At 50.4% G+C, this 13,820-nt stretch overlaps 1 protein-coding gene across 1 annotated transcript in view; it reads right to left on the bottom strand.

Moving 5' to 3' along the window:
* Positions 1 to 13,820, bottom strand: part of LOC128690071 (zinc finger protein 609) — a gene marked incomplete in the record, with an annotated part of 259,012 nt that overhangs the window by 110,007 nt on the left and 135,185 nt on the right. The window contains 1 exon segment of the mRNA XM_053778643.2: positions 10,909 to 12,541. Within this exon segment, the coding sequence (XP_053634618.2) occupies positions 10,909 to 12,480 (1,572 nt within the window).

Raw genomic sequence — 13,820 nt, 5'->3', positions numbered from 1 at the left:
CCAGCACTACACGCCCTGCACCAGCACTACACACCCTGCACCAGCACTACACACCCTGCACCAGCACTACACGCCCTGCACCAGCACTACACGCCCTGCACCAGCACTACACACCCTGCACCAGCACAACACACCCTGCACCAGCACTACACGCCCTGCACCAGCACTACACACCCTGCACCAGCACTACACACCCTGCACCAGCACTACACACCCTGCACCAGCACTACACACCCTGCACCAGCACTACACACCCGGCACCAGCACTACACACCCTGCACCAGCACTACACACCCTGCACCAGTACTACACACCCTGCACCAGCACTACACACCCTGCACCAGCACTACACACCCTGCACCAGCACTACACACCCTGCACCAGCACTACACACCCTGCACCAGCACTACACACCCTGCACCAGCACTACACACCCTGCACCAGCACTACATACCCTGCACCAGCACTACACACCTTGCACCAGCACTACACACCCTGCACCAGCACTACACACCCTGCACCAGCACTACACACCCGGCACCAGCACTACACACCCTGCACCAGCACTACACACCCTGCACCAGTACTACACACCCTGCACCAGCACTACACACCCTGCACCAGCACTACACGCCTTGCACCAGCACTACACACCCTGCACCAGCACTACACACCCTGCACCAGCACTACACACCCTGCACCAGCACTACACACCCTGCACCAGCACTACACACCCTGCACCAGCACTACACACCCTGCACCAGAACTACACACCCTGCACCAGCACTACACACCCTGCACCAGCACTACACACCCTACACACCCTGCACCAGCACTACACACCCTGCACCAGCACTACACACCCTGCACCAGCACTACACACCCTGCACCAGCACTACACACCCTGCACCAGCACTACACACCCTGCACCAGCACTACACACCCTGCACCAGCACTACACACCCTGCACCAGCACTACACACCCTGCACCAGCACTACACACCCTGCACCAGCACTACACACCCTGCACCAGCACTACACACCCTGCACCAGCACTACACACCCTGCACCAGCACTACACACCCTGCACCAGCACTACACACCCTGCACCAGCACTACACACCCTGCACCAGCACTACACACCCTGCACCAGCACTACACACCCTGCACCAGCACTACACACCCTGCACCAGCACTACACACCCTGCACCAGCACTACACACCCTGCACCAGCACTACACACCCTGCACCAGCACTACACACCCTGCACCAGCACTACACACCCTGCACCAGCACTACACACCCTGCACCAGCACTACACACCCTGCACCAGCACTACTCACCCTGCACCAGCACTACACACCCTGCACCAGCACTACACACCCTGCACCAGCACTACACACCCTGCACCAGCACTACACACCCTGCACCAGCACTACACACCCTGCACCAGCACTACACACCCTGCACCAGCACTACACACCCTGCACCAGCACTACACCCCCTGCACCAGCACAACACTACACACCCTGCACCAGCACTACACGCCCTGCACCGGCACTGCACACCCGGCACCAGCACTACACACCCTGCACCAGCACTACACACCCTGCACCAGCACTACACACCCTGCACCAGCACTACACACCCGGCACCAGCACTACACACCCTGCACCAGCACTACACACCCTGCTCCATCACTACACACCCTGCACCAGCACTACACACCCTGCACCAGCACTACACACCCTGCACCAGCACTACACACCCTGCACCAGCACTACCCACCCTGCACCAGCACTACACACCTGGCACCAGCACTACACACCCTCCACCAGCACTACACACCCTGCACCAGCACTACACACCCTGCACCAGCACTACACACCCTGCACCAGCACTACACACCCTGCACCAGCACTACACACCCTGCACCAGCACTACACGCCCTGCACCAGCACTACACACCTGGCACCAGCACTACACACCCTCCACCAGCACTACACACCCTGCACCAGCACTACACACCCTGCACCAGCACTACACACCCGGCACCAGCACTACACACCTGGCACCAGCACTACACACCCTCCACCAGCACTACACACCTGGCACCAGCACTACACACCCTCCACCAGCACTACACACCCGGCACCAGCACTACACACCCTGCACCAGCACTACACACCCTGCACCAGCACTACACACCCTGCACCAGCACTACACACCCTGCACCAGCACTACACACCTGGCACCAGCACTACACACCCTCCACCAGCACTACACACCCGGCACCAGCACTACACACCCTGCACCAGCACTACACACCCTGCACCAGCACTACACACCCGGCACCAGCACTACACGCCCTGCACCAGCACTACACACCCTGCACCAGCACTACACGCCCTGCACCAGCACTACACACCCTGCACCAGCACTACACACCCTGCACCAGCACTACACACCCGGCACCAGCACTACACACCCGGCACCAGCACTACACACCCGGCACCAGTCAACAAATATATATCAAATAATCTTCCGTTTACTGAAAACGAAAGCGTTTGTCACATTGAAATTAAATAGCATGTCATGTAGGCGGTTTTATTGATGACACACACACACACACACACACACACACACACACACACACACACACACACACACACACACCTAGTAGCGATCAGTGAAGAGGCGGGGCCAGGAGCTCGGGCTCGACCCCTGCTACCTCAACTAGGTGAGTACAACTAGGTGAGTACACACACACACACACACACACACACACACACACACACACACTCAGACACACACACACACACACACACACACACACACACACACACACACACACACACATATATATATACACACATACATGGGGGGTCCCGAAACATGGAGAGCCAAGTTGATGGATGTGGTGCTGGAAAACCTCATGCATGAACATGCTAGGGACACTACCAGAGAAACCCGGGAGGACGAACCAGCAAGACCGGACCTCGTGTTCACCTCGAGCAGCTCGGACATTGAGGACATCACATATGAGAGGCCCCTTGGGGCTAGTGATCATGTAGTTCTAAGCTTTGAATACACTGTGAAGTTACAAGTATAGAGGGTGACAGGAGTTGAATGGGAAAAGCCAAACTATAAAAGGGGGGACTACACAGGTATGAGGAACTTCCTGCGGGAGGTTCAGTGTGATAGGGAATTTGTAGAAAATTGGCAGGATTGGTAGGAAAGTCGGTAAACGATATGATGGACTATATAACAACAAAATGCAAGCAAAGGAAAGCTTTGTTCCCAAGGGTAAAAGAAATAATGGGAAGACCAGAACAAGTCCTTGGTTTTCCCGAAGGTGTAGGGAGGCCAAAAACTAAGTGAATGGAAAAAGTACAGAAGGCAAAGGACCCAGGGAAATAAAGAGATTAGTCGAAGAGCCAGAAACTAGTATGCACAGATAAGGAGGGAGGCCCAGCGACAGTACGAAAACAACACAGAATCGAAAGTCAAGTCTGACCCAAAACTGCTGTATAGCCACATTATGAGGAGGACAACAAAGACCAGTTGATCAGTCTAAGGATAGAAGGTGGGGAACTCATCAGAAACGATCAAGAGGTATGTGAGAAGCTCAACATGAGATTTGAGGAATATTTAGAGTGGAGACAGGAAGGACTCTGGGAAGACAGAACAAAGGGGGACACCAACAGGGTTATACCAACAAGTGTTGGATGAAATACACACAACTGAGGAGGAGGTGAAGGAGCTGCTAAGTGACCTTGATACCTCAGAGGCAATGGGACTGGACATCATCTCCCCGTGGGTCCTTAGAGAGGGAGCAGAGATGCTGTGTGTGCCATTAATCACAATCTTCAACACATCCCTTGAAACTGGGCAACTACCTGAGGTATGGAAGACAGCAAATGTAGTTCCTATTTTTAAGAAAGGAGACAGAAAAGAGGCACTAAACTATAGACCAGCGTTACTGACTGTATAGTATGCTAAGTCATGGAGTAGATAATCAGGATTAGAGTGGTAAAGCACCTGCAATGGAACAAGATTATAAACGACAACTAGCATGGATTCATGGAAGGCAAATCCTGTGTCACAAACTTTCTGGAGTTTTATGACAAAGCAACAGAAGTAAGACACGAGAGAGAGGGGTGGGTTGATTGCATTTTCTTGGACTGCAAGACCTTCGACACAGTTCCTCACAAGAGATTAGTGCAGAAGCTAGAGAATCAGGCACGTATAACAGGAAGAGCACTGCAATGGATCAGAGAATACCTGACAGGGAGGCAATGAGTCATGATAGGTGATGAGGTATCACAGTGGGCGCCAGTGACGAGCGGGGTCCCACAGGGGTCAGTCCTAGGACCAGTGCTATTTTTGGTATATGTGAATGGCATGATGGAAGGGATAGACTCAGAAGTGTCCCTGTTCGCAGATGATGTGAGGTTAGTGAGGAGAATTAAATCAGATGAGGATCAGGGAGGACTACAAAGAGACCTGGACACGCTAGACACGCAGTCCAGAAACTGGGTCTTCGAATTTAACCCTGCCAAATGCAAAGTCATGAAGATTGGGGAAGGGCAAAGAAGACTGCAGACAGAGTATAGGCTAAGTGGCCAAAGACTACAAGCCTCTCTCGAGGAGAAAGATCTTGGGGTGACCATAACACCGAGCACGTCTCCGGAGGCACACATCAACCAGATAACTGCTGCAGCATATGGGCGCCTGGCAAACCTGAGAATAGCGTTCCGATACCTTAATAAGGAATCATTCAAGACACTATACACCGTGTACATCAGGCCCATACTAGAGTATGCAGCACTAGTTTGGAACCCACATCTGGTCAAGCACGTCAAGAAATTAGAGAAAGCGCAAAGATTTGCAACAAGGCTAGTTCCAGAGCTAAGGGGAATGTCCTACGAAGAAACGTTAAGGGAAATTGGCCTGACGACACTGGTTTACAGGAGGGTTGGGGAGACATGATAACGACATAGAAAACACTGTGTGGAATAATAAGGTGGACAGAGACAGGATGTTCCAGAGATGAGACACAGAAACTAGGAGTCATAATTGGAAGTTGAAGACTCAGATGAGTCAAAGGGATGTTAGGAAGTATTTCTTCAGTCATAGAGTTGTCAGGAAGTGGTACAGTCTGGCAAGTGATGTAGTGGAGGCAAGAACCATGCATAGCTTTAAGACGAGGTATGACAATGCTCATGGAGCAGGGAGAGAGAGGACTAGTAGCAATGAATGAAGAGGCGGGGCCAGGAGCTGAGTCTCGACCCCTGCAACCACAATTAGGCGAGTACACGCACGCACGCACACACACACACACACACACACACACACACGAGGCTGTCTATCAATAAGTGCCTTTGATTAGAGTTTTTCTAATCCCAGAGACAGGCCAAGGGTCAGGCTCGTCTGGCGCTTGCCTGGTCAACCAGACTGTTGCTGCTGCTGATCAGCAGCCCCACATATCTATCACAGCCTGGGTGATCTGACACCTGGTAAAGATACTTGTCCAGTTTTCTTTTAATAACTTCTACACTTGTTCCAGCAGTGTTTCTGATATCTTCTGGGACCATGGATGCTGATACAATATTCTCTTATTGTGACCAAGGTACCCTTGCTTTTCACTGAGTTTATTCTACACTTCCTTCCATATCTCTCACTCTGGTATGATATGGCAGTGTGCAGGTTTGTGACTAGGCACTAAAGTATTCTCCAGGTATATCATATTCTCTCTCTCTCTCTCTTCTCCTCCTCCTCCCCCCTCCACTGAGTATATGGCTCTGTGAGGGACGTAAATGATCTCTTTATCTATTCCAGCTCTGATATTTCTCTTGCCCTGACCGGGGCCATCAACACTAAATAACAATATTTCGTCTAAACTACAGAGCACAAGCAATTTGAAGTGTCACCATTGGCACTATTTCCCTTATTTTGGAAGCTCTCATTATCCACCCCGTCATCTTCCTGGCTGTCGTGACATTTGTCTTACTGTGTTTTTTTTTTTTTTGCAAGAAAGGTCAGCCGACATAATTGCTCCCAGGTCCTTCACATCATTATTCTGATGATCCTCTTAAGTTTTGTATAGTGTCCCCGTAAAAGATAAGCATGGAGGGGGGGGAGTCAGCCTTCTGACATACTAGGCTCCTAATATCAACTATCCAGAGAGGAACCAGTACTCAAGGAAGCCATGATGTGTACTCTAACTCCTGTTCTTTCTCTCTCTCTCCCCTTTCACCACTTACAATGAACTCGCTTCTAACACTATTCACCTTCTAGGTGCCGCCCCTGACACCGCCCGCCTTCTAGGTGCCGCCCCTGACGCCGCCCACCTAGGTGCCGCCCCTGACGCCGCCCACCTCCTAGGTGCCGCCCCTGACACCGCCCACCTCCTAGGTGCCGCCCTGGCACCGACTGTGTATTAGTCACGCCACAAGACATGCGTCATGGTTAGCTACCATGCATGTTCCAGATCCCTGCTGCAAACACCTCAGATACATCTGTATTTGACAAGTGTTCCCAAGCACCTATGACGGGAGTGTTCCCAAGGACCTATGACCTGGAGGTTATTCCGGGGATCAACGACCCCGCGGCCCGGTCCACGACCAGGCCTCCCGGTGGACCAGGGCCTGATCAACCAGGCTGTTACTGTTGGCCGCACGCAGTCCAACGTACAAGCCACAGCCCGGCTGATCCGGCATTGACTTTAGGTATCTGTCCAGCTCTCTCTTGAAGACAGCCAGGGGTTTATTGGTAATTTCCCTTATGCTTGGTGGGAGGCTGTTGAACAGTCCTGGGCCCCGGACACTTATGGTGTTTTCACTTAGTGTACCAATGGCGCCCCTACTTTTAATTGGGGGTATTTTGCATCGCCTGCCCAGTCTTATACTTTCGTAGGGAGTGATTTCTGTGTGCAGATTCGGGACCATTCCTTCCAGGATTTTCCAAGGGTAGATTATGACATATCTCTCCCTCCTGCGTTCCAACGAGTACAAGTCAAGTGCTTCCAAGCGTTCCCAGTAGTTAAGGTGCTTGACAGAACTTATACGTGCAGTAAAGGATCTCTGTACACTCTCTAGATCTGCAATTTCACCTGCTTTTAGTGGAGATGTTAATGTACAGCAGTATTCCAGCCTAGAGAGAACAAGTGATTTGAAAAGGATCATCATTGGCTTGGCATCTCTCGTTTTGAACGTTCTCATTATCCATCCTATCATTTTCTTTGCACGTGCGATCGTGGCACTGTTGTGATCCTTGAAAGTGAGATCCTCAGACATTACTACTCCCAAGTCCCTTACATTATTTTTCCGCTCTATTGTATGGCCAGAGTCTGTAGTATACTCTGTTCTAGTTATTATCTCCTCCAGTTTTCCATAACGGAGTAGTTGGAATTTGTCCTCATTGAACATCATATTGTTTACCGTTGCCCACTGGAAAACTTTGTTTATATCATCTTGGAGGTTAACCGCGTCCTCAGCAGATGACAGCCTCTTGCAGATCCTAGTATCAACTGCAAAGGATGACACGGTGCTGTGGGTTACATCTCTGTCTGTGTCTGATATGAGGATGAGGAACAGGATGGGGGCGAGTACTGTGCCTTGTGGAACAGAGCTCTTCACTATGGCAGCCTCCGATTTAACCCTGTTGACCACTACTCTTTGTATTCGATTTGTTAGGAAGTTGAAGATCCATCTCCCCACTTTCCCCGTTATTCCTTTAGCACGTATTTTGTGCGCTATTACGCCATGATCACACTTGTTAAACGCTTTTGCAAAGTCTGTGTATATTACATCTGCATTCTGATTTTCTTCCAATGCATCCAAGGCCATATCATAGTGATCCAGTAGTTGTGAGAGGCAGGAGCGACCTGCCCGGAACCCATATTGCCCTGGATTGTGCAGTTTTTGGGTGCTTTGCTGCCATCTTTATGGAGTGAGGCTATACCCAAGCATGTTCCCAAGCACCTATGACGAGAGTGTTCCCAAGCACCTATGATGAGAGTGTTCCCAAGCACCTATGACGAGTGTGTTCTCGAGCACCTATGATGAGAGTGTTCCCAAGCACCTATGACAGGAGCGTTCCCAAGCACCTATGACGAGAGTGTTCCCAAGCACCTATGACGAGTGTTCCCAAGCACCTATGACCAATGTTCCCAAGCACCTATAAACGGGGAAAATCAACACTGTGGCTGGAACAATTCGCACTCCACGAACTAAAAGATAAAATAGCCAGGAGGAAGTTTGTGTCCGAGCTGAAGTGTTATTACCAGGTAATAATGTAAGGGAGAGAGAGGGGGGAGAGAGAGAGGGAGAAAGAGAGGGGGAGGAGAGAGACAGAGGGAGGGAGAGAAAGACAGAGGGAGAGAGAGAGAGAGACAGGGAGAGAGAGAGAGACAGGAAGAGAGAGCTCAAGGCGAGTCGATCTATACAACTAACGTACTCTACCGCCCTTCAACTGCTACCCCCCCCCCCCATCCCCCTCGGATCCTCCTCGGATTAAACCTCCATCCAAGGGAGCTCTGGCTTAATATTGATGAAGGGCTACTAGTGATCCAAGAAATTAGATTTGCTATCCTAATCCTCGGAACAAACCTTAATACCTACCATTTACAGGCATTATATGACCTCTTACGAGTTAAGCGCTTCCCTGCAAATATAACAACAACAACAGCAACAATAATAATAACAATAATAATAATAAACTTGGCACATCAGCGTGTTAAAATATTAAATATTTATATATTGTCCGAAAGCCCCTAGGCTAGTGTGTACCTCATGAGTCATCACGGTGGTATTATCAGAGCAAGACAGGGGAAACAATAGCTATGTTTCCCTCACACTCCATCATACAGGCTGAGTTTCACAAATAAGGTGACGAACTGTGTCGTGATGCGCTGGAAGACTTCAGTGAGGCAACAAGGATACTGTTAAACATACTACTATGGCTTCAGTAGAACAAGGAGGCATGGAGGCTACAGCAGCTTCAAAGGTCATTCATGGAGGCTACAGCAGCTTCAAAGGTCATTCATGGAGGCTACAGCAGCTTCAAAGGTCATTCATGGAGGCTACAGCAGCTTCAAAGGTCATTCATGGAGGCTACAGCAGCTTCAAAGGTCATTCATGGAGGCTACAGCAGCTTCAAAGGTCATTCATGGAGGCTACAGCAGCTTCAAAGGTCATTCATGGAGGCTACAGCAGCTTCAAAGGTCATTCATGGAGGCTACAGCAGCTTCAAAGGTCATGCATAGAAAGAGGGGTAGAGAGACTATTATTTTTGCGAGTTGAAGTCCACCAGAGTTGTGAGTTAATATTGTGAGTGTTGCATGTTGCTGCCAGGTGGGGTGAGTGTTGAGCAAGGAGCCTTGTGAGGCGAGGAATGGTACAGGTGGTGGTGACATGGTAGGAGTTAAAACTAGTAACAAAACTAGTTGTGGCAGATAGACTGGAGGTGGTAGTTAGGCTGGAGGTGGTAGTTACGCTGGAGGTGGAAGTTAGATTGATGGTGGTAGTCAGCCTTGCGACCAGCCAATACATAATAGAATAAATTATTTTAATGAGATACACAAATCCTATTACTGCCAAGAAAAAACTATATATTCATAAGGGAAAAATAAAAAAAAAATACGTTTTCTTAATATATGAGTTACGAAACTGAGTACGGGAGGGGGAAGCACCTTGCTGTTATTGAGATGTTTTCTTGTAATATTCCATCTACACAGACTAGGTTGCCTGTGTTTCCCTGTAATGAGAATTCAGTTCATCATTGAAGAGTTCAGAGTTCTTCTACTCTCAGAGCCCGGCCATGGGACAGGCTCGTCTGGTGCTTGCCTGGTCAACCAGACTGCTGCTGCTGCTGGTCCGCTGACTCAAATATCCATCACAGCCTGGTTGATCTGTCACCTGATGAAGATATTTGTCCCGTTTCCACTTGTACCAGCAGTGTTTCTGGTATCTTCTGGTAAGATGTCGGAATAATCTGGGACCAGGGATTCCATCGCATAAGATGATGTACACAGACTAGGCTATTTCTTTCCAGCACATTAGTCTAAAATTAGGTAGCTTCACCGAGGCTAAAACTATGACTTTTTCCCTGTAGACTTTATGAGAAAACTGAATATATGATGATACTCTATTATATGTGTTAGATACACAGAACAAAAGCCAGTAGCTTTCCCTCGTATATTTTACCACACAGGAAGAGACACGTACGTCACATACATGAGTGCTGAAATGTGTCAGCCTGAGCCGGGAGACTTCAGCAGTGTCAGCCTGAGCTGGGACACTTCAGCAGCGTCAGCCTGAGCTGGGAGACATCAGCAGCGTCAGCCTGAGCTGGGAGACTTCAGCAGCGTCAGCCTGAGCTGGGAGACTTCAGCAGCGTCAGCCTGAGCTGGGAGACTTCAGCAGAACAATGAGGAAAACGTCAAGTATTTCATTAACAGTTGAGCAACTACAACAGCTTCCAGAGTTTCGTTGCAGCACAGCTGTAGCAACTATGACTCTACCTTGCAGAGTCTTCAAATGTGAGAAGGAGGAGGAGGAGGAGGGGAAGAAGGAGCCTTGATACCTGTGGACTCTTGATTTAGAGAAATGGAGACAAGTTCCCCTTTTCTTGATTAAACATTATAATCTCCCTATTCCTTGAGTTTACACTCCCATTAATAACAATAATAATAATAGATTTAAGCGAGTGTTGTTGAGATTTTATAAGAGTAACTTACCGTGTAGTGTAGCTACATAAACCTGACTGCAGTATTGACCTGTACGAAGACATGCAGCAAGAATAGTTTAGTTACCAGTCAAGTGACTGACAGGAGGAGTCCCCCCACACACAACAGTGGGTAATGCTTCTCTCCTGCACACAACACAACACAAGTTCAGTACTCACCACTTTTGCTCGTTTGGATGGTGGTGGAGGCGGAGGTGGAGTCTCACTCTTGATAGTGAAATGTGAAAGAGGTGTAGTTGCTCTGCTGGGAGACACACTGGCTTCCCTGGGCTCCACCTTCACCGCCGTGCTCACTGCCGACGGCGGCGGCGGCGTCGACACTAAACCCGATGACACGACCCCGCCGCCGCCGCCGTTCGGCGTCGTCGCCACCACCATCGTCGGTACTGTCGTCGTCGCCGCCGCCGCCGCCGCCGCCGCCGCAGCCGCCGCCGCCGTCGCCGCCGCTGCAGCTGCTGCAGCCGCTATCGCCGGTGGCGTCGCTAGCGCCCTCGGGGACCCGACTCCCTGTGGAGGCGGCGACGCCGTTCCGTTGATATCGTGGCGTCGTTTATCCTTCTTGTGGGCGGCACGAACGTGGGGTTGTGATCGTGGCGTCGGCCGCCCGTTGATCTCGCCGCCCTCCAGCTTAATGTGAGCACCATTGTGGTGAAGGTTGGGTGGCGGAGCGGTCTGCTGCAGCTGTGGCGGCTGCTGCTGTGGCGGTGGCTGCTGCTGCTGTTGTTGTTGTTGTTGTTGTTGTTGTTGTTGTTGTTGTTGCTGCTGCTGCTGCTGTTGTTGCTGCTGCTGTTGTTGCTGCTGCTGTTGCTGCTGTTGCAGTGCCTGCTGGTGGTGGTGTGCATGTTGTTGGAGAGGCGGGTGTTGGTGGTGAAGTTGGTGGTGGTGTTGGAGGGTGCCTGCTGGAGGAGGGTGGGGTGGTCCGGGACCCATATCGCTCTTGACAATCTCGTGTTTAGCTTCGCTGTTCTTGGTAGTTGGTTTGGTTCTCTTAATCTTCATCTTAAGGCTGTGTTTGTCCTCAGGAGTTTGTTGCTGCGGCTGCGGCACCTGACCCCCACCCACCTGCGCTGCCTGAGGGCCGATGGTGGTGTTGGGGGCGGTGGTGTTGGCGTGGTGGTGGTGATGGTGGTGATGGTGATGGTGGTGGTGTTGGGGGGGCGGTGCTGCAGAGTTCATCCTCCCACGGTCAGCCTGGGCTATATCAGCGTCCAGGTCAATGATCAAGTCTCCCACTCCCACGTCCCACTCCTGGTCGTCATACTCGAAATTGGGTGCTTGTTGCCGAAGTTGCCCTGGGGCTCCACCTTGCTGCTGCTGCTGCAGGCGCTGTGCTTGGAGTGGCTGCTGCTGCTGTTGCTGCTGCTGCTGTCCTGCTTGAGATCTCTGCTGTAGTTGGGGCGAGAGTGCAGCAGTGGTGGTCTGGTGCTGGTACTGCTGCTTCCCCTGCTGATATGTAACGTTCTTCTGCTTGCTCTGCTGATACGTAGCAGAATTTTGTGTATTCTGTGTGTTATTGGTCTGGTAGTTATGCTGCTGCTGCTGCTGCTGCTTGTTGGCGTGGTGGTGGTGGTGGTAGTGGTGCTTGGGCGGGTGGTGGGGGCGGTGGTGGGGTGGCTGATGGGGGTGTGGGTGGGCGGAGGCACCCACGGAGCCAGCAGTCGCCCCGCTAAGGGTGGAGGGCGCCTGCTTGTTCCGGGGGGCGGTGGCTCCCTCCAGGGGTGACTCGCGCATTACGGGCGCACCACCATCACGCCCAGGCCCCCCCGCGCGCCCGCACCCTCACACCCATCACCTGCAACACAAGACATATATTTAGTAAACTCTGACCACCTCAATAATATAGGAGGTTTCTGGCATTTCTTGAGATGTTTCGCCCTCCAGAGACCTCCAGTAGAGGTTCTCACCGGCACCACACATTTCAAAACATACCACAAACCACACAAAATATTAACATACTCGTAGATATATATCAACACTGATATAAACTAATTTGTATAAACATACACAGCAAAATACCTTGATTAATACACGTTTCGCCCACACTGATAAAACATCATGTGGCTGAAATATAGTATCAATAAAGATATTTTAAGAAACACAAAGGAACAATACCGTGACTGGAACAATACCGTGACTGGAACAATACCGTGACTGGAACAATACCGTGACTGGAACAATACCGTGACTGGAACAATACCGTGACTGGAACAATACCGTGACTGGAACAATACCGTGACTGGAACAATACCGTGACTGGAACAATACCGTGACTGGAACAATACCGTGACTGGAACAATACCGTGACTGGAACAATACCGTGACTGGAACAATACCGTGACTGGAACAATACCGTGACTGGAACAATACCGTGACTGGAACAATACCGTGACTGGAACAATACCGTGACTGGAACAATACCGTGACTGGAACAATACCGTGACTGGAACAATACCGTGACTGAAACAATACCGTGACTGGAACAATACCGTGACTGGAACAATACCGTGACTGGAACAATACCGTGACTGGAACAATACCGTGACTGGAACAATACCGTGACTGGAACAATACCGTGACTGGAACAATACCGTGACTGGAACAATACCGTGACTGGAACAATACCGTGACTGGAACAATACCGTGACTGGAACAATACCGTGACTGGAACAATACCGTGACTGGAACAATACCGTGACTGGAACAATACCGTGACTGGAACAATACCGTGACTGGAACAATACCGTGACTGGAACAATACCGTGACTGGAACAATACCGTGACTGGAACAATACCGTGACTGGAACAATACCGTGACTGGAACAATACACAAATAACCCGCACATAGGAAAGAGAAGCTTGTGGCGACGTTTCGGTCCGACTTGTGAATGATCCAAGACGGACCGAAACATCGTCACAGGCTTTTCTCCCTCCTATGTGCGGGTTATGCCAGTAAAGGTATTTTGCATCTGTTTTACCTGTCAGCCACGTATGACAATCTTTAAGAACTAACAGATAACAATCAAACAACTCACATATAAACTAAACTTATGACACAAAACGTTAGACGATGT

The sequence above is a fragment of the Cherax quadricarinatus genome, chromosome 25, assembly GCF_038502225.1.
Source record: "Cherax quadricarinatus isolate ZL_2023a chromosome 25, ASM3850222v1, whole genome shotgun sequence".
Taxonomy (NCBI): domain Eukaryota; kingdom Metazoa; phylum Arthropoda; class Malacostraca; order Decapoda; family Parastacidae; genus Cherax; species Cherax quadricarinatus.
This window is presented reverse-complemented; position numbering and strand designations above follow the sequence as displayed.